Raw genomic sequence first — 26536 nt, 5'->3', positions numbered from 1 at the left:
CAGAGCTGATGGACTGAATATTCACGACGGGTCTCGCAGGACGTTCAACCGCTGATTACTAGCATTAACAGAAACCTGCGTGAGCGAAAATCACTCCGACCGCGAACGGTTAGTTTTTATTAAGAATCGCACCTGCAGGATAACATGAAATGTTGTTTTAGGACTCTTGAGCTTCTGGAGTTAGTTTGTTGGATTAACAGATATTAGTTTCGAACTGGTTTAATTAGTTTGGAACTGTGTGGAGTTTGTATGTTCTCCCCGTGTTGCGTGGTTTTACTCCGGGCACTCCGGTTTCCTCCCACAGTCCAAAAAAAGTCTGTAGATATTAGTGTGTGTGTGAATGGTTGTCTGTCTTTGTGTGCCCTGCGACAGAATGGCGTCCTGTCCAGGGTGTCCCCTGCCTCTCGCCCTATGATACTGGGATAGACTCCATCTCCCCACGACCCCCGAATAAATGAGTTTCAGAATCACTTTGAAAGTACTAAAATCGTTGACTTTTCTCATTAGGTTTTATAAATGTTTTTGTTTTTTTAATTGCAAAACCCCAATTTAGATCAAGATCATTTTGTAATGACATTGAAATTAAAGGTCATCTAATGAGTAATAAGTCTCTCATCATGACCATGTTTTGAACCTATTACTTTATAAAGTTCTACTCCATCTGAAATCTCGGCGAACAAGAGGTTACGAGAGCCGATTTTATGAAATAATAATGGTCGTCACTCCTCCTCCAGCCAGCCGTAAACACGCCCGCTTTGTTTATACAGCGAGTCCCTTGGAGGTGGAGAATTCTCGGATTAATAAAGCGCAGTGACACATTTTGATGTTTGACCAATCACAGCAAAGTGGGTGTGGTTATGGCAAACAATTTTTAGTTTTATTCACTTTTAAAAAAAACGTTTTTTCAGTGGGCGGGTCTTAATCAAATTTTCTAATGTAAATATTTGAATGAAACGAGAGTTTTGTAAAAACAGACACATACTGATGAGTGATATTGAGTCCAAGATCTATTTAAGATACACTTAAATCAACACTTTAGTTGCCCTTCAACATATCATACCAGATTACTTAATACTGCTCTTTATTAGTTTATTAGTAGGTAAAACAAATCTTCTCCCCTCAAGTGGCATCTCTGTGACCTTTCTACCTTTGAAATGAAATCCCTGTGCCTCTATCTCTCTCTCAGTGTCTCGGTCCTAACTTTTCTTAGATGATCCTCTTAATGCCACGATCAGCTGCTTAACATACTGAACGTTGGGTTGTCATTCAGATCCTGCAAAGTCTATAATCGCGACCAAAATGTCTCTCTGTGAAGGCTTTAGACGGATGTGCATTTTTACCTATTGATTCCAGCCTTCTTTATAGACTCTTTAGATACAGCCTTTATTCAGAGCAGCAGTGAAGGAATGAAGAAATCTTTCTTTTGTTTGCAGATGACGATCACTATAGGGTCACAAATATGTTTATTAATCAGAATCATTTAATATTAATTGTTTCTTTACCCACGACCCCTGTGTGTTACCAGTTACATACATTATGGTTCGGAACCCTTTCTTTGACTGCTTTGCGTCACAGAATGATTTAATGTCAACATTTGTGAATGATTGAATAAAAAATAAATCTTAGCGTAACGCTGAGTCAGCAGAAGCCCCGGTGCTTTGCTTATCTGCAAGATGGTTCCATTTAGAGTTTGACTTATTTTGCCCATTTACAGGGTTACTTTTGGAGCAAACAAAATAAGCATCTTGATACGTCAAGAATTAGGTACTGTAATATGCAACCTTTTTTCAAATTAAATGACTTTAAGATTGTAATATTCAATACAACAGAAATAATAAAATGATTTATTTTTCATCTCTGTGGTTTGTTAATAATATTTATCACACCTTCATTTATATCAGCCAGACTTCCTGAGTGTGTACTCAACTTTGCATGCACATATTAACTCAATCAAATATCATAATGTACTTTCAATAAAACACTCTCATGAAGCCAGAATTTCCCTCAATATAAGTAGTAAATATCTGTGCAGTGATAGAATAATAATATATTTCATTGATATTTATTGGCCTTTTCGGGCACAAGTTAAGCAACATCTTTAAAACGTGACCACATCCTGACACGTGCTGGAAACATCCCATAGACAATAGACGGATCAACAGATGTTTTGAGCCTGATTGAAAGTTCAATTGTACCTGCTGCACGTCAGGAGTGAACCACGAGCAGAACCCACTCAGCATCCTGTGAGGAGGCTGGTCTTCTGTTACCTCAGCGACTTCAAAGCTCCTGCGTTGACAGGACGTCTTATTGGAGGAGAAGTGCAGAACAGAAGACTATTTAAGGACAGCAGTGTAGGAGGAGTGAAGAGGAGGCTGGGGGGTTGGGGGGTTGGGGGGGCTGTCTGATGACAAAACTTTAAGAAACTTTCTGGAGCAAGGCTGGTAAAACACATAAACTCTGATTCCTCACTTGGTCTCCTCAGTGACGTGACAGAAACCACAAGAGAGTTTAAAAAAAGGCTCTTTCTCCTAAATTTTTCAATATTTTTTCTTCTCTTTTGGGCAAAAAAAAAAAAAAGGTAAACGGGGGAGATTGCAGTTTTCATCTACTGTAAAAAGCCATTTTCTCTCCACCAATGCAAGGATGGGGATGAGCTCTCTCGTCTGGTGCTGATGAAAATAAGAACATCACGAAGCAATCATGTTGTTTCCTACCCACCTTTTGTAGAGGAAGTTTGCAGAAAATTGACATAGCAGTAGATAAAGAAACAACTCCTTGATGTTTGGACGCTAGAGGAAGAACGTCACTGGCATGAATTTGTTTTTCGTCGACTCATGGATGAACTGAAAAGTGTTTAAGTAAAATTGTGATGGTGGTCAAGATTTGAGTAGTAGCTCTGACTAGCTGTTGTATTAAACACATGAGCCGTGTTATAATAATAACATAATAATAAACATTGCAATTACTTAGCGCTTTTTTTGGGACAGGTGAAGATTCTATACATTAAGGATAAACGTACTTACTTTTAAATACTGTTAGTAAGTTACTTACTTTGTTACATTCAAAAGTATCTCAGTTGCTTTAAGTTACTTTCGAAGTAACTAGTCACCAGGGAAAGTAACTTTTTAAAGGAGATGAATAAAGGCAAAAATGCTAATTGTTTGGATGCTGTGATTATTCAATTCACACAAAAGGTGAGAACAATAAATCAAATAAGCGAAAACAAATAAAACTATAAATTCACAGAGGTTCACCGATCATATTTTTTGTGGAAGATATAGACGATGTGTTTCTTTAGCCTTTACATCATCCACGCATTCAGTGTTAACTTATTTTAAAACAGTAATGCAACCATGATTCATTACAGTTTTTGACAATTTATTAGTTACATCACTCGTTAAATCATTGTAACACGTTCCTAAGTAACGTGAAAATTAGCAAATTATATTTTGTTCCAAACTATAAATACATTTACATCAAATTAAACTTTAGAACATTCATATCTGAAAATCATATAATGTGAAGAAAATCTGTCAAACAAACCCAAAATTGTCCCGTACTCCCAAATTAAAAGAATATAGCTCAGGCTAAGGAATTTAAAGGAACAATAATGTAAAGCTTACAATCTTTAAAAAAATATATTATTCATACTTTAGTTTAGTGCTCCACTGACATCTTAAATTATTTTAATTTATATATAATTCGTTTTTTTTGTTTATTTAAATGGGATCCATACATAATAAATTCTTAACCAAATATGTTCTATCCTTTTACTTAATCATCACATGCTTTATATATTTACAATTATTTCTACTTTTAACTTGATGGTACATTTTCAGATCAACCCTCTGTAATCTCTTAATTTCTTGAATTCAGGGTCAAACAACAGTTTTCAATGTAACCTGCTCTAACTCAGAAACTACAATGCATTCTTAACTGTTGTATTGGGGGGTTTTTTACCCCTTAGTCCTGATGGTGTTCCCAAAAAGTAGGGCGATAACAATTTTGAAGTGTTAAGCCGAGCGCACACGTGTGACTTCCATCAGAATGACTCTCTGGATTCTTGATTGACAGTTCCTACTGTAAGCTTGTTGTTGGTCCATCTGTCTGATTCATGTCGTGTTCTCAACATTGTATCCCAGCCAGACTGGTATAAGCTGGCTCTGCGGTCAGTGTCTCGCTGTGACGCGGGTCTGGACAGAGGCAGCGTTATTTGAAGCAGCATATTGTGTTCAGTAAGACTTGCAGCAGAAGTATATGTTTGAAATCCCTCCAGCATGCCCCGGGCTTTGTCTCTGTCATGACCCTTCATCTCACGCTGCTCTTCCTCTTCGCTCTCTGCCCCCCACCCCCCGCCCCTCCACTCCTCAGGCATGCCGACCTTCATCAAATCCCCCGACGACCAGACGGGGATTTCAGGTGGAGTGGCGTCGTTCGTGTGCCAGGCGATGGGCGAGCCCAGACCTCGCATCACCTGGATGAAGAAGGGGAAGAAAGTCAGCTCTCAGCGCTTTGAGGTACCATCTGGGAGCCGCCGTCAAGCGTGCACGCTCTCTCCGTTTATTCAGTGTGTGCACGTGAATATAGGAAACTTTACTTCAGCTCATTTTCCCGTGTCCGTGTAGCTCAAGATTTTAATGTAGTTTTATTCAAGGCCAATGTCAAAACCGAGACAAGGACATAAGAATAAAACGAGACGCATCAGTTTCCTTCAGATTATGATTACAATTGATTCCACTTGACACAATGGCCGCACAAGAAGAATCATTTACGTTCTTCACACTGCAACTCGTCGATCTCTGCAGATTGTGTATAAATAATGTGACGACCTGATGATGATCAATTCATGATCATTTTTACTAACTTTCTGTTACCTCAGGGGCCACGGTAGATTGTGTGACTGCTGTAAGGGGCCGTCAAGCTAATAGAAAGAAGGAATAAAACCTAAAAAGGAAAAAAATAATAGACGTCATTATGTCATGATGTTTTAAAGCAAATCAAAAAAGCTATATTATATAATAATTTTAAATAATAATTGCAACATTTATTCAATACACTTCAAAATTATTTTGAGGATTAAAGAAATACAAAAAGGGGAAAAAAAAGAGAGTATCATGTTTTGAAGTGAATAATAACAATAATTATGAAATTAGCTATCTGAGGAATTTCTCTTTTTTTGTTAATTTGTTGATCTAGAAAACAAAATCAACTTTGATTAATGAAACCATAATTATTAATTTGCTCAAATTATTATTTCTAAGCTTCTTAAATATAGGCACAAGCTCCTTTCATCATTTATCATCGTCTTAATTTCACCGTTCTTTTTTTAAAAACATACAATTGTCGAGCGAGAAGTGCTCATGATGCTGAGTCCAACACATATATATTTTAAACGGACCATCCGCTGTGGCCAGAGGCAGGAAGACTCAAAAAAGCCGGTTAACTCAAACTAACAGTGAAGGGATTTATTGTGACGTCTGGAGTTATTGACTTGCTTCTAGTCGGGGAATATTTCTTTCATCTTTTTGATGAGTGAAGCCGACAGCTTCTTCGTGAATCACCAACTCAGAAGATTCATAGATTCTTCATTTTCATAGAAAGAGGGAGTTGAATTTCAATTTACGCTTGAGCAGGAAAAGAACAATATTTTCCCTGCATACGTGACCGGCTGAAAGCTTGTTAGTAGCTGTTCTCTGCTCCTGTCACCGTGAGCAGCTGGAATGTTTCTGTGACGGCCTCCCTGTGTGAGCACTGACTCAACCTCTTATGAGGAGGGACTGGATTCTTCATTATAGCGCTAACGTGCTTCCTGGCCTCTGGCTCTTTCAGGTCACACACACACACACACCACTGCCAATCGGAAGCCAAGAGCTCTGGGTCCTGACCCCCCAATTCCTAACCTTTTTTCCTCACATTCCTGCTCGCATACCTGTTATCCAGTTGCGCATGGCACAGCGTCGGACTCTGAAAATACACGCACCTGTCATTTCTGTGATGAGGAGCTGAAAATGAAACTCCTGAGACATTTTTTTTGTCTTTCAGCACCTCGAGAAACTTTGACCGGATCGCTAAATTTAGGGACACTTTCTACAGCACCTTGTGGAAATATAAACATGACGTCAAATTTTAGGAAGATTTTTTCATAAAGGAAACTATTTATAAACATAATGTAGAATGATTTTTGCGATTTTAAAAGTATTAATAAAGATAATAATGGTATTAATCAGTTAATAAACCAACTGCCGTAGCAGGAAGTATGAATGAATTCTCATTTTCTCAATCCATCGTAATTATCTTCGTGGTGGTCGTGCTTTCCCCGAACACATTTATTACCCTTAGCTTCAGTTTTACTGGTATTTGAAGTCTCAAAATGAATCAATTAATATGATCCACTATTTGGTAGGCCAAATAAAATTGGTGGGCCGACTTTGGGCCCCAAGCCTTGAGTTTAATAAGTGTACTAGATGTATAAAATCTAATTAAAATGACACACCAGACAAAAGTGGGTCTTAAGAGTTTCAATCTCTTAACAATTAGGGGTGCAAATTGGCAAGAATCTGGCAACACTAAACATATCATGATACAGGGTCAACAATAAAATATATTACGATACTGTAGGGACAAGAAGTATTTGTAGTATTGCCCGAGTACTTAACACGTGCTGCAGTATTTACAAACCACATGACACTTAACTGCTTTAATTTGTCTTTTGAAACCAAAATGTGTTTAAACTTCAGCTTTAAAAGCTCTTGAAGTTAACTGTATCCTCTCGTCCTCAGTCATCGCCGCGATCTTGTGGGATTTCACTGTTCCTTCAGCTGCGGAAGATGCAATGGCGGCTGCCATCTAGATGCCGTAAATTAAATTGCAACACTAAAATGAACAAACACCTTGCATGTTAATTGTAAAAAGAAAATTGAATTATTTCATTTCACACTCACCTAATTGAAAAATAAACTATCTCAAAAATAAATATAATGCCCCAAAAAAAGTATGAGGAAATCCCTTCAATATTTCCGTATTGATTTTTTTCTCCCAGCCCACAATCTCGATGATATCTCTACTTTGTTTTTTCTGGGGAAAAGTTTGACTTCCCACCCTTTTGCAACCGTTGACCCCCTGAAAATATTTTTTCTCATCACAGGTGATCGAGTTTGACGACGGCTCAGGTTCTGTGCTTCGTATCCAACCTCTGAGGACCCACCGAGACGAAGCCATCTACGAGTGCACGGCCACCAACAGTTTGGGCGAGATCAACACGAGCGCCAAACTGACCGTCCTAGAAGGTAAGACCTGCAGCTGTGTCATCTTTTCTCCCCCCCCCCCAATCGACTTGACTGTGACCACACCTGGGTCACTGCGGATCCTCACTTGGCTTCCCCCCATTGTGTCCCTTCGCCGGAGAAACTTGAACCGTTTGACTTTTTGTGAGGAGCCAATTATGACTTGGAGTTGACAGCTCACCAATTTCTTACTGACAGACGTGACCTCATCGTCGGAGGTGCTGATCCTCATTGCCTCGCTTCACACTTAAATGGGCTGCAGGTGAGAGATGAAGGTTGTCGTTCTGCGATGTCGGCGAACAATTCGAGCCAACTTAGAAAGCCTCTCTGCGCCGGATGATCCAAATATTTACAGTATCCTCGTCCTTTCGCAGCCTGTCGTTTTAATCATGTGCTACGGGAGGTGTTTAGCACGAGGCCTTTTCTGAATGAGGAACTCTGGGTAATTAAGATTCATTGAAAGCAACTCACATCAATAACATCACTAAATTGTTCCACCATCACATCCAATTAATTAACCCCGAACGAGGATATTTGATGACTATGAGATAAGTCAGCCAGCTCTTCGCTGCCAAGGTCAGTTTGCTCTCACTCATTAGACAATTCCATTTCATTGAAGAGACACAGATTTACTAAAAAGCCTTGTTGTTCATCTGCCAAAAACTAGGACATCGTGGTTTTGTTTGTATGTCTGTGTTGAAGAGTGGAAAAGACTTTATTCCAGCAGAACAATAAAAATGCAGACTCGGTCCAAGTCGGAGCTTGGATTTTTTGTTTTCCCCGGTGGGACAATATGTATCGCTAATGTTGTGAGCATCCGTCAGGCCGAAAGAAAGAATGGACAATGAACAAATAAAATAACACGATACAAAATATAATGTATCTATGTTTTGGGGAGAATACATTGAAACCATTGAAACAAATCTGGGAAAAAGGTCCTAAAATACACTTTATTTAAAGTTAGCCAGTATTATTTAAGAATGAACCCTATCTCAAATCATAGATCATAGTTTTCTTTAACTGTGGGACAACGTCTCGGATCATGAACTTGGCCATGACTCGGATTGCAAGAGCACAGAATGCTCAAAGCTGTGAGGTGACCTTTGTTACAACGGTGCACGGAGCCCAGCTGGGTGAGGGCCTCTCAACCCGACCCTGGCGCCAGGGCTCGTCGAGTGTTTCGGGTCATCTGTTGGTGCAAGGCACCTGTTTTCCGGAGTGGAACGTGACCCAACGGCCACTTTCTCCGACACCGAACGACAACCTGTAACCTTCTGCCGTGTGCGCCTGTTGCTGTGCGTGCGACGGTCATCATGGTACGCCAACGAGATAATCTGAATTATTTGAAACTTTTTCTCCGTCGTTTTACTTAAATCTTTTTGTAGTTTAATTGTAATTTATCTTTTCACCCACTGTATAGGAAGGACATATTCCGCCACTCCTTTTTACTCACCCTTTTATTTAATAAAATAAATGTTTAAAATAATGTTTATAACTACGTCTACTTCTGTAGTGTGTGCATCAGTACACATGTTTATTCATTTTTGTGCTCATTTTTTTCATTTTTTTATTATAGCATTATATTATGATCTCTTCTTTAATAATTGTTTATTGTTTTTCTAACCATTTTAATATGTGTACTGTCTTAATATAATTAGGTTTTGTAATTTAATCTTGAGAACTGCTGTCACAACCTAAAGTTCCCCAACGTGGGAAGAGTACATGATATCATACCTACTCTATGAACTTGTTACTAAAACAGCCATCATGAAAATTCATGCAAATGCTTGAAGCGGTATCAAATTTCCAGGCCAGGAGTTTCATGCCTATCAGGCTCTCCCACCTCTCTCGCCCTATTGTTGTGCTGCCGTCTCCCCTGGTTTTGTCACTGCTGACCGCAGGTGGAACATTAGCCCATAGGTTACTCTAATGGTAAAAGTGCCTACTTTTGCTTTATATTCTGATGCTGGTGAGTCACTGTTGTCCATGTTTTTTTTAAATTGAAGCCACATCAGTTCCAGCACGAGGTCTGTGTCTGACAGTTGTTGGTTGACTGAGACTAACAATCTGTTCTTCTGATTCGTTTTTTCTATATTAAATAACCTTGTTCTCCATTTCCTTACTCTCCCTTATTTGTTGTGCTATTGACAAGCCCTGCTGTGGGTGGACAAACCTTGAGAGTGTTGAGATACAACAATATTTCGAAACTATATTTTGCTTTTTAATTTTCTGTGAATACTTTGTTTTGTTTGTCAGTCTCTTTTACTGCAGAGAAGCATTGTGAGCACTTGTGAAGATCATGACCTTTTCCATTTAAATTCCATCAAAACCAGCCTGATTTAGACTTTTTTGAGTTTCACGCTCAGGTTTCCGAGTTTCTCTCTCCTCTGAAGCCCCTCCTCGCTGCAACAAGCTTCCTCCAACCATGGAGATTCTTTAAAAAAAAAAAAAAAAACTTCCCCTTCCCCAAAACCTTTGTTGTACTGTCTGGACCCAGACGATCATCTTTCAGATGAGATTACGTAAATTGTCAGCTCTGCCGCATGTTCACGCACGGACAATAAAATGTGAAAACTGAGATGAAGACAGCCTCGGATCCCACCCAAAAGCTCTCGGTTCTCTCATGACCCAGCGGCGGAGGTGAAGAGACGGCCTTGTCTGCAGGGATGGTGAACTCACCAGATTATAATTTCACATCAGCATTGATTAGTAACTAACCTGTTACCACTGGGTTTGTCTTTAAGTTACAGTAAAACTGGTTCATAAATATCACGATTTATTTTATTTTCTTCTTTTTTCAAAAGAACATTCCAAATCATAAGCTCATTTAAAAAGGATACTCTAACCTGATTTTTCTTGATTTCTTCATATGTGCACTTAACTTTATTTTCCACTTAGATTTAAGAGTCAACAGTTGACAATTGAAGCTGAATTGTAAGATTCCAGGTGATATATGAGATGATCATTTCACTTGTTATTACCATTTTACATTGAACTACTATATGTTAAGATGCCTGCAAGATTTTTATCTTTTTTTGCCTGATATTGTTGTGACATATTTAGTATTCTAGTATTTGTATGCAATACCTAACTTATTGACAGCAGGCCATATAACTTCTACAACTTGCTTGCACAACACACATGCCAGCAAGTCTCATATAGCAACACAGAGAGTAACAGATCGTCAAATAATTTGTGGATCCAGATGGTTATTTGGATCTGAACTGAAGTTAACTTATTTGTTCCTTTTCTCACTATCCACATCTTTGGGAAATTTCATTGAGAGCCTTTCACCAGTTTTTGAGTTATTTTCTGAAAAACTGATAATCACATATTAAATAAAATCCTTATTGGAGGAATTTTAAGTGCAACTAATGTGTAGATCTGAGTGTGTCTTAAACAGATATTGAACCTCTATTGTATCATCAGTATGTGTATGTTTGTTCAAAACTCTCTTTTAATGGAAATATGGACATGGGAAAATGTGCTTAAGCCCCGCCCTCTGAAAACACTGTTTTTCTGAAGATAAAATCTTGTTTACCATAGCTATACTGTGATTGGTCAAACATTGAGGTTTGTCATAGCCCGTAATCAATGCCGGACGTCCCCACCTCCAAGGGACTTCAACATTTGAAACTTGTGAGCAAGTTTGGAGAGTTGAGTTCTCACATTAGTTGCCCTTCATCACAACTAAATAAATAAAATAATGAACTATTCGAGGCACCGCAGGTAAATGCAGGAAGAGCAGTTTATAAAAACATAACCCTTTCCTGAGATGTACTTGGTCAGCAACTGTAGTTTATTTTTTTATTTTTTTTATCATAAATCTTGTCAGAATCCCAGATTAAACTGTTCATTTTATTACAAACATTGTTTAGCACCCAAGGTTATGAGACTCGTGTCAAGAATTCACCCTTCAGAGACAAATGGATGCGAGTTTGTTTTTCACTTATCTGTGTGATGATAGATTTGACCCTTTAACCGGCGGCAGACGACCCTGAAGGCATCAAGCACTCCCCTTCCGTCCTGTTTGTAGATGGTTTACTCTGAAACTTTGTAGTCCATCTTGTTACTTAAAATGATTTACCATTCCTGAGTCCTGGATGAACTTCAGGGTCTGAGAGTGTTTAAAGATATGATCAGTAGATGGTATCTTCCTGAAATATTTGCGAGGAGGATAAATGTCAGGGCAGATAGTAGAGTGACCTACCCGGGAAGAATTTCTCAGATGTTCCTGGTACGGACCGTACCAAGACACCTTGGTACCGAGTCTGCCCGTCGTAATTATGTGTTTGCGAAGAGAGGAGACCGGGAGAATCCCAGAATGCCTGGCAGGGAGAGGACTGCTGCCTGCATTCCAAACCTTAGTATTCCCTTTGAGCAAGGTGCAGCATGTTGCTGTTGCTGTCAAGCTCGGGATGTATTTTCACTGGAAGTTCAGGAGTTCAGTAGCAGTGACTTCACTGAATGAACTTGACGACCGTTGTGTTTGTTTAAGCATACAACTTAACTGTCAACATTTGTAGACTCTAGCTGGAAGCTTTTACTGACAACCGGCGGCTATAAATCAACAAGAATACAGGCCCTGTGTAGGATATATTAATTAAACATGTTGGTGTATTTTAATTCATCTTACTGCCTCTTTAAAATGCTAATCCCAACATATGTTTGTTACACAACATTTGTCTGCTCACGCATTATGTTCCTAAACCCATAATGATGCCATAATGATGCCAGAATATTGACAAACATTGCTATTTCGATATATAACTCACACTGCAGCTCAGAATTATAGCTTCTGGTGGCTCTGGTATCTTTCTTGGAGGCTGCAGGTGTTGAAAGACGGAATATAAATGTGTGTATTCTTTGAAAATGGATTCAAGATAAGAGCAGCTGTGGTTGGGTTGGATGATAGAATTGAGAGAAGCACGAGAACGAACGGACCTGCTTCACCGTTATTGTATCACATAAACAACATATGACCCCCCCCACACACACATACAAACACACAAACACACACACATCCCTCCAAAACCCCGGCCTCCTCTACACTGAACACTCCATGCTTGTGGACGTTCCACATAATTATTCTCATCCATCACCCACGCAGGATCAACTGGCCGCCAGAATACACTCTCACCCTCGCTGCAGGGAGAACACACATTTCTCTTTCTGGCACATGAATGTGTTTGCAACTCGGCAGGAAAACGGACCGAGTTTCAGCGATCAGCACAGTTGGGGAATTCTGTTTTGCTATTATCCATATTGCAGCAAAATCACACCGGGAGCTTAAACGGGGAACATAGCAGAGCGACAGACTGTTGTTTTTCCTGGTTGTCTCTGAAAAAGGGAATTAACTTTAAACAAGGTTTTTCACGACCAAACTTCATTATCGCAATTGGCTCTGCAGGTAGTGTGAGTCTTTGGGAGCAGGTTTTCCCAGCTAACCAGTGTTACACGTACAACAAGCCATCATAGCAGAGCAGGAAGATGGTCTTGTTGAAAGTTTTCAGGGAATATTTGCGTGAGAAGACATGGGAGGCGGTCGTTAAAGGAGGCTTTGGTGCTACAGCCAAGAAACGCCAACGGACTGTTCGAGAGATGTGTTATCTCATGAACAGATTATCTTATCATCAACTCTTAAGTGAGGTAAGGCATGAACTCACAATGATGCGCCCACATCTTTACCTTTGATTTCCCCCTCAAGATGTTCCGAAGATCTGCTCTATTTAGCCCTCCTGGCTAGTGAGTTTAACCAATTGATGGTGAAGTGGACATCAACCTTGATGACTTGTCCTCGGACTAACTTTGGAAAAGTTTGTCACGACTAAGAAGTGCCGAGCAGAAAGAAACCATATCACCATTTTAAACAGCCTTGGAAATGCCGAACTTGTGATTAGGGAAGTTCAATGTCAGCAGTGATCCCAAAATGCAGAGCAAACTTGGGTGACAATGTCTTCTCTGTAGAAATAATTTCGACCCCATAACCTACACACAGGAAGCAGCCTTGACGCAATAATGGCACATTGGTGAGTCCACGACAAACCAATAGGCCGCTCAAAATATCTTACTGAACCACGGTTTCGAAATTAATCTGCAGTCATGGCCATATTGTTAATACAGCCTGTTTAAGCAGGACTTGTGTCAAGAGGTGGCGTTTGCGATGAAACCACATCTATTGCAGCTAATAAACGTCGGTCCAACTACGACCCTTATTATGCAAAGAAACCGATCAACCTCACTTAACAAATGTTTTTACATGTATGCATTTAGCAGACGCTTTTCTCCAAGACAACCTGCAACAACATAACAACAATGAAGTCAATGAGTCAAGGGAGAAATGGACATCAACTTCTACAGTGATTTTCGTTAATGAAATGTTTTTAATACCTTAAAAGTACGTTTTTTGCCTTGGTGTGAATGCGACTTCTGTTTTGTGTGCATCCAGCCTCCAGTTGACATATGCTGAACTGCATCTTTTTTACTCTTCCAAATTGGCTTGACTTTTAATACAGTATGGTGCCCCTTTTGACCAACTCTACAGCAAGTAGACAGAACCAAATAAGAATCTTAGAATGAACAGAATCCACAGAGAAATCGCCTTGGTTGGGTCAAACTGGTGGAAAAAGAAATGCTCTCTGTTCATGTTCTCTTAAATTCCCCTGATCTTCATTGAAATATACGTTCATATATGTAAAGTAAGTCAGCGAGTTAATGGATTATAGCGACACATCAGAACTCAGCTGTAATAGGCCGCTGTGAGCTGAACAAGCACATCGGCAGAAATTGCCTCCTGAAGCTGTCAGTGGGAGACTGTTGGAAGTTTCATTCACTGATCCATTTCACTGGAACTATTCATTTCAACGGTAATGTGCTGCGCGCGTCACATGATGGGTGGTGTCGTCTTATTATCGGTAAACTCAAGCATCCGCGGATCGGATTCAAATCTGCACGAGAAGTAACAAGAAGATCTTCAACGTCACAAAACCACATCATGTTTTCTAATGAAGCCGGTCTGTGCCTCGAGTCGAGAAGTTAAATATCTGTGTGTCTCGTTAATGAAGCCCTCCATTTACTGAATATATTGGAGACAGGTTAAAAAAAATGAATTTAGGCCCTTTGTTGGAATAGAGAAAGGAAAAGAGTATTTTAGAAACAGTTAAAACTGAGCTCACAAATAATTTTCAGGTAAATGTATTTATAGTAATTATCTAAAATGACGAGCGTTTCATGTCATGTAAATGTTGCCTTACGTTTGACGAGTGTTTTTTGTTCTTCGAAAGATTTAACTTACTCTCATCTTCTACTTATCTTCACACGCCAGGCCTGGTACTCTCTGCTCCCGGTCCGCACACCAGCCCAGACTAATCTACTCCACAGTACATGGGAACTCACAAATACTTCCACCCGCGGCCTGCCTCCAAATCTGTATCAACCTTGGAGGACTTTGAGAATTCCAAACTTGAGTCTTCTGCAACAGCTCCCTCTTTAATTAATGTTTTCAGTCCTGCTGTGAAAGCATCTGTTAAGAGTTTAGCTGCAGTCGCGTCACGGGCCTGTGTGAGACATTTCAACAATGTATTCCCACGATGATGAACACAACACCAGTCACGTGCCATTGACAGCATGATGCGTTTGTTTTCAACTTATATTAATGCATATTTAAGTATGCATATGTTTTTTTTATATTTCACTTGAGGTCATTTTTGCTGACCAGCAATAGATTTATTTTTTATTGTTTATTATTCATTATTGTTTCATATAATGTTATTAAAAAATGTTAAAACTTGGGGGAAAAAAATCATTCATTTAATGACCAATATGAAAGTTGAGGCATGTTTGGTGGATATAGACCTTAATGTTTTTACACTGGTCAGTTTTGTAATTAATTACTGAACAGTACTGAATATTTCAATATATTAACGCAAGCTTCAGGAACAGGGACAGCAAAGTTCATGATTTTTTATTTAACAGCGTATGAAGTTTATCACAACGACAAACTTAGTTGAAGGCCCCCAACTATGGTTCCAACAAGACCATGAACTCCCATAATGCCTTCCTACACACTGCTCTTAGTGACAACCGATTGGTCGCTACAATACTGTATTTAAAATCTACATCTATGTTGCCATGTCAAAAGTGATCAACTGCAGGGATTGGTTGACTGGGCGGCAAAGCATTAAGGAAGCTTTTCAGGTCACCATTATTGAAAAGGTTGTTGAAAGGGGTGGCACCTCAGATTTAATGTTGACTGCAAGTTCAAATGGATTTTCTTAGATACATGTTCTTAATTTAAACAAGTAGAAAATGAAATGGCAGATTTTAGGAAACATAACCCTGACTAAAGCGAGGGTCAGCAGTATTGTTTATTCTAAAGTGACCGATTTGACATTAACATTTTTAAAGGTGTCAATAATATAAATTCTGTAATGCCTACGGCTAAGACTGTGTGTCTAATAATGCACTCCCTTGTATGAGTTTCAAACACCGATCCCATCATTCAACAAGTACATGTTATTTGAGGTGAGAACTGTCTTTGGCATTCGGTAAAGAATCAAGTTGGAACAAGACGTTTTTACAATCTATGTGACCATGAATGACATTTACCATGTATTTTAACAACAAGAGCCAGAGGTAGTTGATTTATATTCAAGTTTGGAAGTGCCTAAAAAAACACATCAATGATCCATTAACCACAAATATCAAAGGAAGGAGTCATCCTCTGAGCAACCATGTGTCAGCCTTGATCCACACGATCTTGAACTTGAGAGCTATTTAGGTGACTCACTTTCTTAGGTAAGTTTAAGTTGAATTAATACTTTCTTATTTGCCATCAAACGGACTGTAGATAAATGACTTGCTGTGGTCAATCCCCCCTGAAATATTTGCAGCTTTGGCTTCTATTACTTCCAAAAATCTTTCCTTAACAAAGTATGTTGGTGGTGAATCCCCAGATTATTTTCCGAGACGTGCTCTCAGGTGCACTCAGGAATATCTGGTGTCCTGGGAGGAGTTGATGTGTAGGAAGCTTTGTTCTTTCGTCGCCAAGCATGTCTTGGTCTCGCCTCTCTGTGGTCGTCGGGCGATCACCGTGTCATGTGAGCAAAGATAGATGCTATCGGGTTTCTGGATGAATGAGCAGTGAATCTTTTCACTTGCACTGGTCTGTTAAGATAATAGTTATGTGTGGTTCCGCCATCTCGGTTCGAGATGAGTCAGCCCGGGTATTGAAGCAGCTGCCAATTATTTTTGTTTTGTTTGCCAAAATCCAGAAGATAAAGAACCTCAAATTGAATTTTAAGGGTTTTTTTCTGCCCTATTTTATCCAGTATTGAGTTTTAAAATCTACTGCAACTATGAATAAAATCATTTTAATTCTGTTGTTACCCAGTGCAGCCACGGATTTATATGCATGAAAACAATATCAAGGCTGCTCTAATAAGTTTTAAAACGATTGTATTTTCTCAATGCTGTGAGTTTTTCAACTTTATCAACACCAATACCATTTTCTATTCACCATCTTGCTTTCCTCATTATATTGACACATTTTTATTTTCTTTTAAAGCGCCTTCTTTTTCATGATGATTCAAAATCGCTCTTTTGAAGCAGAATCTCATCAATTGTTCATCAGGACTAAAGCAGTTTGAGAAAACTCAGGCTTGTTTTTTTTGTGGGATCAGATGTTTTCTTATTCCTTTTCATCCTCCTCTTTAAAGGCGAATGACTGAGAATGACTGAGCGCTGATAAAATAGTCAAAATTGTCACCATTTCATCTTGGCCATCATTCATGATTCTTCTGTTTCTGGGTTGTTCTAGAGGACCAGATCCCTCATGGGTTCCCCACCATTGACATGGGACCCCAGCTGAAAGTGGTGGAGAGGACCCGCACTGCGACCATGTTGTGCGCCGCCAGCGGTAATCCGGACCCGGAGATCTTCTGGTTCAAAGATTTCCTTCCTGTGGACATCAGCAGCAGCAACGGTCGTATAAAGCAGCTCCGCTCAGGTACAGTGTTGACCGTGGTCGACTTGAATTCCCTCCATGAACACAGGGCTGAAGGAATCAGTGTCATATACTTGTTGAAATACAAACTAAATATCTTTTTCTTTAGACATTTGACATGATGAGTGTGTCAGGTGTGTAACTGTTTATTTATAAGCCTCTTAAATGGGAGGAAAAAAGCTCTTAACTTTTATTGCAAAAACTTTTAGAGACAAAATAAAGGAGCGCAACCTTTCTTTTATTCATGCCAGAAGTTATTATGACATTTATTAGCCATGCAGCGATGGCCCGGGATTATGAATATCAAGGTTGGAGCCGAGCATCTCCGCGAGGAGCCAACTTACATGTGCAAGAGAACACTCAATAACTGCATTTAGAAAAGCAGCGCGGCAGATAACCTGCATCTGACCCTTACACTGGCCTCCTGAGAGAAACAAAGCAAGTCTTGCCAATGATCATTCGCAGCTTAAACAGTGCAGGTGCGACGCCCATCCAGTTTTCCATCACGAGGCAGTGCTTGCCAGCTGAGAGAATGAGCTTATTATTGTCTTGAATCTACTCCCACAGCTACCATTGTCGAGGAGGACGAACACTTGACGCACAACTATTGCACAGTATCCGAGTCGTTTGCTTTTCTTTTTTTTAAATTGGAGAACTAACTCTATTGCGAGAGGAAATTAAACTGCCGCTGCGATAGTATTCAAGAAGAAAACGGACATGTTGGACAAATGCTTCCGTGGTAACTGGAGCTGTGCATTATTGTCATTGAAACATTTAACAAGAAAATAATAAAGGTTAAACTTATTTTTAATTCAATAATTTGTATATTGAAAAGTTGGATAGTTTTTATTGAATACTTGAATTCAATAGTTTCTATATTTAAATGTTTTTGTTTTTATTTATTAATTTGATTCAATAATTTGCAATTCAGTTCATAACAAAATAATAATTTAATAGAAAAAACATTTCAATATTAAAAATATTATGGTAATGTTAACTTCAACCATTCAAAATTCTGATGGGACTGATACACTTACATAAATATTTGTCAATTTTTATCTGTATTTGTTGTTTTCCTCTTTTGGCAGATGAATTACACACTCAAAACACCTGTCAAAATCTGTTACTAAGATGTTTTCAAGTCTAATTACACAATTATCAGTAAAAGCATAAGTAACCAGAAGATCCACAAGAACCACAATATCAACTGAAATGTGTGCAAGTCAGTAAACTGAACATTTGTGCCAATTATGCTTGAATTTTTGTTAATAAGTTCAACTTTTAATTCATGTACCAAAGGTGTGAAGAGCTCCAATTGGTGGCACTCAGCACTGCTGTGCAAAAAGAAAAAAAAGCTTTCATCCCAGATTACGATTCTATTAACAAAAACCCTTTCAATCGAACATTGTGAAAACATAATAACTCTAATTATTTTTCACAATGATGCCAGAACTCTGCGGATGGATCAGCCAGCCCTCGGAGAGCTGCTGATGACCCCCCACCGTGCCCCATAGGGGGGTCACACAGCTTCCAGGGTCCCCTCCTCTTCCGTCACCTCTCTCTACCCGTCAGTGGTTTGGTTCGAGTAGCAGAGCATCCTAATGTCAATCTAGTTGGAGTAATATTCATGTATGTTTAAGTTGAATTTAGATGATTAGAAAATCATTTAAAGCGAATTATTGTGTACTTACTTAAGTGTTGGCTCTTTAGTGGATTAATGAACCTGTTGATGTGTGTGATGTCATTAAGCAGAAAACCAAAGACTGTCATGAATGTTAGATTGTGTTGTTGTAGGAAACAATTTGATTTAACCACTTTAAAACATAACAATATAACCACGGGCAAAAGTAAGGCAGTTAAGAATTGACATTTTAAGAATTATAGAAAACCTAGTTTACTGTTAGTATTGCGCAACTTCTTCACCGCTAAGATCATCTGAGCAACATCACAAATCTCCAAAGTTTAAAGCAGAATCAGTCATTCTAGGTCACAACAGCGAGTTTCTTTGTGTTGCGTCAGCAAGTACAAGAGAATAGGTTTGAATCCAGGTTGCTCCAGATATGCTCAAAGAAACAAGCGTCTTGATTAATAGATGACGGGCCAAAGTTTAAATCAATACTGGGACGCGTCCCACCCATAGATGTGTTAAATAAAGGATCTATAAATACAAACGCTAATGAATGGTGGTTGTAGGACTCAAATAAAGCACTTCTGTGGCTTTGATCATAACTCCAACTGAGACAAAAAGAGTCTTTGTTTGGGGAAACAAACGGCAACTCTTATCGCCGCTGATTTCTCCTCTCTTCCTTTGCTCTCCTGCACCTCTCTCTCTCGCCTTTCTACTAATGCTTATTTCTAATCTTATTTGCATTCAATTTACCTCGCCAGGTGGTACACCAATCAGAGGTAAGAATGCTGGGTCAAAACAATGTCCCCCCATCCTTCTGTCTTCCTCCACTGCCTCCGTCCTCTTCCTACTCTCACGTCCGTGTCCACATTCCCAGCTGTCTGTCCTCTGCACTGGCGCTGCGACACTTCCTCTGCCTCCAAAACTGTCTCTAGAGCAGCCCCTCGCGTGAAGGAAGGAAGAAAATGGTGCTCGAAACAAACGTCACTGTCGTGACACCGCATTAGTAAAAGGCCTAGAATTGTTCCTGTAGGCACCTCCGGTAAATCTGAATATAATTCATGCACTTTTTGTGCTCGGCTCTCATTCAGAAGGAGTAAATAAAGACCGACTATTCATCCGACTCTTACATGTGTAAAGCGCTTCAGGACATTTTCGTTCAGATTTAGTGCTGTATAAAGAACTGTGAGTGGAGTTACCCTTGAGCAAAACTCTGAGAAGACTAATTCCTCTCGCTGCTGTCATAATCTGTGTTCACCTTGAGTGACATTCACTTTTTCTTAATGAATATTAAAAATTGGTGTTTTAAAGTTGAAAGCTAAATGTTGCTCATGGGTCAAGTCATTGATCAATACTGATGAGCAACTTTTGAGCACATGCTCAACCTCTCATTGCACACTTTCTTGATAGTTTTCCCCCTTTTTTTTACCCAAAATATTACCCTTTAGTTTTGTAATTCTACACAATGCTGTTACGACAGTTTAAAAAGTAGAAACTTAAGACATATCTCATCCATGGCACACACACCCTTTGGCAGCTGCTGTCAAAAAAATATTAATTTAAATTAAATGAATTGTTAAATTAAAACATGAGTTCAAGTTACAAGATAACCCCTTTTTATCATGAAATCAGTCATTCACCATAGCCTACTTTCTTCTTTGTTTAGTTTTTTCCATGTATTTCACAGTTCTTTGGATTCCCATTTTATAACTAATTTAAGCTTATTAAAATACCAATTTAAGAGCACAAAATGTCGACTGGCACAACATCTTCGACCGTAGAAAATGTGCCTACTTTGTGAATGCCAATGATAAAACAGTAATGTAATAGAATTTAAATGACATATTAAAAACACTATTGCACTGCAAGCAAAAAAGGAGCAAATAGAAAATGGATGTCATCGAACCAGGAATTAACTGAGAGTGACTGAAGGTAGAGACACTCCAAACAAAGCAGGAGTACATTTAACCGTTAAATAAGGAACATGAAAAACAGTACGAACAATCACACAATGAAAGAAATAGAAACAAAAGCAGGAGGAAATACACAAAACAAACAAAAGACGAGATAGAAAGCAGAAAAAAAGATTAACCAAGATGTGAGGATTAAAAAAAAAAAAAAAAAAGAATAATAGGGAGGTCAATTTACCTGTGGAGTCATGAGGACACCACGGACTGGAACCAGGGAGTTTAAGAAGAAACTGCTATCTTAAAAAAAGAGAAAGGAAAAGTAACATTGAGGGAAAACTACCAAAATAAAAGCACTTCTATTCTTTTTGTAGCATTCTTCATAGTGGCAGACAGTTAACGTGTTCCACTAGTACACACTAGTACACACTAGACACTGACTGCCTCAGTACCATGAATGGAAAATATTGTGTCTTATTTTCTTGATTTTTGGGTACAATGCTTTTTACAATCAAACCTATTCGTGAGTTCAAAATGTCATTGAGCATTATTTTTACTTAAACAGAATTTTTTTTGTGTGTGTTTTTATATGACATACTATTATTTTTAATATTTGTATATATATATTTTTTTTTTTTTTGTCATTTGTCCTCTTACCTACTGTATACCTACAAATAATGTGAGCGGGGGGAAAAATGTTCACAACCGTTTTAATTTCTGTAAAATGAATGTCTTAAGAGCAGAGGAAGTTCTGGCAGCTTCATGGTCTTCATCATGGTTCCACCAACATCGGCTGGTCAATCAACGAATGACTTCCGCCATCTTTTCTTTTTTTTTACTTTCTCAGGGGAGAAGGAATCTTTTTCTCTTTAAAAAATCCCATTAGATGATCATCAAGTTAGAAAATATTTATCTTACATCTCATAACCAACACTGATCTGAGAACATTGTCGTCCTGCTCGACATGCATATACGTGTGTGTGCGTGTTCGCGCTACTGCAACGAGGACATTGATTTAAGAAGGAATGTCCTTTCTTCATACATCCCAGATGAAGGTTCTTCCTCCTGCATCTCTGGACTCACTGTCTGCATCAGTTCCATATGGGATGTGATCACACGCACCTTTTTTAACATGTTTCTAATGACATTCTTGTAACATCCCATGATGCATTTCTTTAAATATATATATATATGAATCTATATATTGTTTTCGTCAACACGGCATGTTTGTAACTATCACCATGTAATAACACACATTCATCTGATGTTTTGTACAAATGTGTGTGGATTTAAACTAAATAGGTGAGTAGTAATTTAAATGTGAAGTTTAATAATATGAGCAAAAAGAACAACTATTTTTGTGTTTTTGCTCTGTCATTTATCAGCCTATAAAGATATGACAGGTATATTTATGTTCCTCTTTATGAAAGTTGAGCCAAAGAAAATGTGCGATTTAAAAAAAGCACAAATGCTCATCAATTATTTTCTCAGACAGGTTTATTGAGATTGAGGTGGAGAGAATCGCTCCACTTCCAAAAACAACCTCCAGTTCAATTGTGACCTGACTCGTGCGCTTTGGCTCCGCCCTCCAGGAGCTTTGCAGATCGAGAACAGCGAGGAGTCGGACCAGGGCAAGTACGAGTGCGTGGCCGTCAACAGCGCCGGGATCCGTTACTCTGCTCCCGCCAACCTCTACGTGCGAGGTGAGTCGTCCTGCTCGCTCCTGTGCCAAATACCTCAGTACCTTCATCTCTCCTGTCACCCGTCGCCTCTCTTTCTACCAGACCAACCTCACCCTCTCAGGGGGATGCTCCGACATGTCGGGCCAGTTTCAGCCGGTCACCTGAGCACCTAGTGCCTCAGGGGCCAGAGAGTCATTCTAACAATAGAGGGGGGAAACCTTAGCTCACATATAATCAAGAAATTAGATTTGGAAAAAAGAACTTTAGACGCCAGTGATCATACTTTAGTCAACTTTCTTCAATGTTAAGACTTTCATCAGTTTTAACATCAAATTCCTTTATCCATCGTGCATCAGTTTGCTGGTATTTAAGTGTCATTAATAGACATAAATGTGTAATTAGATTTGTCAACAAGGAGTGGACATTTCGCCAGCATCACATCCTCAAAATGAAAATATAAATATAATCAAAAAAATGTTGTATTCAAGATTAATCCGGTCATTTTCGCAGCATTTCCAGAAAGTCAGTGGTGAGAGTTGGACGGTGAAATGTGGAATTAACTGCTTCTCTTTTTTCTTTTTCAAGATTGTTGTATCTGTATATCGCTCTAACCTTTGACCTTTCCAAAAGAGCTCATCTTCTCATGTCCATCTCCAGCGTCTGAGAAACCAAACCTTCCGCTGTTTTTTGTCCGTATCGTCTTCATGTCTTTATCTGTCACCGACTCACTGCCAGCTCTCGCTCATCCACACATTGTAGATGTTCATCCCACAAGCGCTTATCCCACCAAGAAATCCGCATCCCGCCATCACTGTGGGTTTTTTTTCTCTCTGACTGCGCAGCCGCTGCAGGACGAGTGCAAGTATCGTCCCGCTCCGGGAGGGATTTAAATGTCACTCTGACTTAATAGAAGGTGCAGCTCTAGATCGATTTTTATATTTGAGTAATTACCTCCTGTGATAGAAGTGTAGAGAAACAATCAGACTTTAGTATAAATACACAAGCAGATGGCAGACCTGGACAGAAGGTAACTCCATCTGTAAACTAAATTAAAGCAAGAAAACTAGGAGCTGCGTGTGACAAAGGTTCCTGAATCATGGCACATCTTGAACGAAAGTAAACATTATAAATTTGGATGAATCAATGGCAAAAACACAAGTCATTCAGTAATTTAAGATTAAATGTATGGCTGACAGAGCTTCATTGTTGAATGTCAAATACTTCAAACTATTTTATTAACCTTTTAAAATTATATTAGCCCAAGTGTGGTGAACATAGGATCAGGTTTAGGTTGACCTAATAAATTAAGCAGTAAATGTCGTCAGTAATGCAAAAATAAAGTCAATTTTAAACTTTGTTTTTACTCACAGATGAACCGTGTGTAACTGTGTTGTCTCTCTTGCACATTGACGAATGCTAATGAACTTTTTAATGTTTCACTCCTCATCACCTTCTCGAAGTGTGTATGTGTGAGTGTGTGTCCTGTGTGTTTCTCTGGTTAGCAACTGGATAAGCAGATATTTGCCTGTTTTACTCTCTCTGTTTCTCCTTGTCTCCTTCCTCTCCACTCATTATTTCCCCCCTGTTGATTTGATTTTTCACTTTTTCTTAAATCCCCTCATCGACATGCACTCTGTCATCAACAAAAAAAAAAATCAAATTCCAAACCTCACCACTCAGATCAACGGGAAGGTTGGTTCTTTCACTCTTTATCCTCCTAAAAACCGAGGCCTGGCTGACTGGAGCCGTGCTGCGCTGGCATCTCGCTAGGCGCCTCAGGCCCGTCCCGGCCTCTCTTTCTCAGGACCCCTGCTCCTCCTTCAGCCCCCAAAACTCTGACTGCACCCCCACACTGCTCTTAAGAATATGCTGCCCTGCTCTCATTATGCCTCATGTTTCTACTTTTTGTAAAGTGAGCACCTTATTTTATAAAGTTATGTACTGTTAAATATGGTGGCACGATCATGATGCACAATTGGAGGGACACGATCTTTCATAAAGAGCATCTTTGTAACAATTTCTGCTGGAAATATCTCATTTTTTTGTAATTATTTGTGTCAAATTCTGAGGTTAATTACGATAATTTAATACCAGTCGTAGTTGGCCTTTGTTAAAACCATAAAAATATATATTATGTTTTGTTTAGATTTTATTTTTCTCCCATGCTAGTGGAAACTTAAGGTTAAACCAACACTTGGAACTCAAATACAGCAGAACGTAAGTTACTACAACAATAAATAACTTAATGAAGACATTTTCACTATACATCAGTCTTGTGATATTTTACAATAATTAACTTAATGAATAAAACTGAAGGTAAAGGCTTTTCTGAGCTATTTTAAGGTGAGATTAAAATGCATTAATGACATTAATTGGAATTATAATTTAATAATCTCTCAATTGTTGTTATCTCTTGACAAGTTATTTAAATCCAGAATACATATTCAGAATGTAACACAAATTTTCTTTTTTGATTTATTAAAGTTAAATGATAAAGTAATCAAGTAATAAAGTAGAATGAATTGAAAGTAACAGTAAGAGTGTAAATAAACAAGCTAACCATTTTAGAATGGTTAATGGTTTAAAATGTTAGTTAATGTTGTAGTCATCGCTGCTATTTAAATCTGATGATCCTGACCACTGTTATTTTATATATATATCAAGATTGTGGACACAATGTCAGAGGTAATTGAGGCAAACATTTCAAGTTTAGTGTCTTCAGTCTACTTATATTTCAGAGAAATGTTTTCTTTTCATCTTAACAAGCGATAAAAAAGACAGATCTAGAACAAATGTCTTGTTTATCTCTTCAGCTCGAATCTTTACTCCACTTGGTGCTCACTTTACAAAAATAAAGTGTCTGACAAAGCGATGTTGATCATGTATGAACTCTTTTAAAAGCATGGCTTGTTTCCTACTCTCATCGGCTCTCTGGTCATAATCACCCCCCGACTCCCCCCGCCATCATCCACACCCCTGGTTATTATCTTCTGATCTTCACTGCCTCAGAATGACAAATCAGAAGTCACTCTCAAACATGGCTTTTATTTTGAAATGACACAAGACTATTCATCACATTTGAACAGAGAATCTGTGCAACAGCTGTAGGAAAGTTCACACAGTCCCTGAATTGTTTGGACTTGAATAGAATAGCAACAACTGGGAGAGGGTAGCTTTTAAGACAAGAGAAGAAGATAGTTTTAACTATGTACTAGGGTAGACGGGTAGTGTGTTGGTAGAGTTTACTGTTTTTTGTTAGTCATCATGTGGAATTTAGAGTATAAGCTATCGTGTGTGCAGTGGAGTTGACTCGTTTAGGGAAGAAAAACATGCAGTGGTTTCTTTGGATTGACATTAGAGGATGACTATGTGATCTCAGAAAACCTCAAAATGAGAATAAATCCAAGGACAGAAAGTAAAAAAGCTGTAATTTTTTTTAATAATTTTCAGTGAACTAGACAAACCATTATAAATAAATAAAATCAGACAAAAACTAAATGTATTTAAAAAGTATAAAAATGAAAATAGCTAGATAATAATAATAATAATAATAATAATAGAGCTGTCAGTCTAATGACTATAACTTTGGTTAGTTTATTTATTGTACAATTGAAACACACATTGTCAAACCTGTGAAGCGGAAGCGACCTTGTGGGTCTAATTGTATGACAGCTGTCATTTCACTCAATCATGCTAAAAAAGTGTTTTGAGAGTGTGTGATGCTGTTGTTTTTTCAAGACTTTTTATTTTCCACCATGAACAAACAGAGGTGCAATATTACAAATCTTTCAATCTGATCAAACGTAAAAGTAATATTGTTTTGATTGTGACTGTAAAAAACATGTACGTTAAAAGCTAAAAATATGAATATTACGTTTCCTAAACAAGGGAAGAGGATGCTAAATAATTTGCGAATAAAAATAAAAATAAAAATAATAAATTATCAAAGTCAGTGCAGACTTCAAAATGAATAATATTTTGTACATTTTCTGTCTTGGAAAATAAAAGTCGATGGATTAAAAAAAAAATCAGAA

At 38.5% G+C, this 26536-nt stretch overlaps 1 protein-coding gene across 7 annotated transcripts in view; it reads left to right on the top strand.

Moving 5' to 3' along the window:
* ptprfa (protein tyrosine phosphatase receptor type Fa) overlaps window positions 1–26536 on the top strand; it is an 89346-nt gene that overhangs the window by 19425 nt on the left and 43385 nt on the right. For 4 of the 7 annotated variants that reach the window (XM_087783823.1, XM_087783827.1, XM_087783825.1 and 1 more), the window contains exons 3-7: window positions 4372–4517; window positions 7145–7286; window positions 17101–17289; window positions 19675–19692; window positions 22413–22523. In XM_087783823.1, coding sequence (XP_087639949.1) covers window positions 4372–4517; window positions 7145–7286; window positions 17101–17289; window positions 19675–19692; window positions 22413–22523 — 606 coding nt within the window. The remainder of the gene's footprint in view (window positions 1–4371; window positions 4518–7144; window positions 7287–17100; window positions 17290–19674; window positions 19693–22412; window positions 22524–26536) is intronic. The other 3 variants (XM_087783828.1, XM_087783826.1, XM_087783824.1) reach the window with 1 other exon arrangement.

This window comes from Callionymus lyra, chromosome 2 (assembly GCF_982586985.1).
Source record: "Callionymus lyra chromosome 2, fCalLyr1.hap1.1, whole genome shotgun sequence".
NCBI lineage: Eukaryota > Metazoa > Chordata > Actinopteri > Syngnathiformes > Callionymidae > Callionymus > Callionymus lyra.
This window is presented reverse-complemented; position numbering and strand designations above follow the sequence as displayed.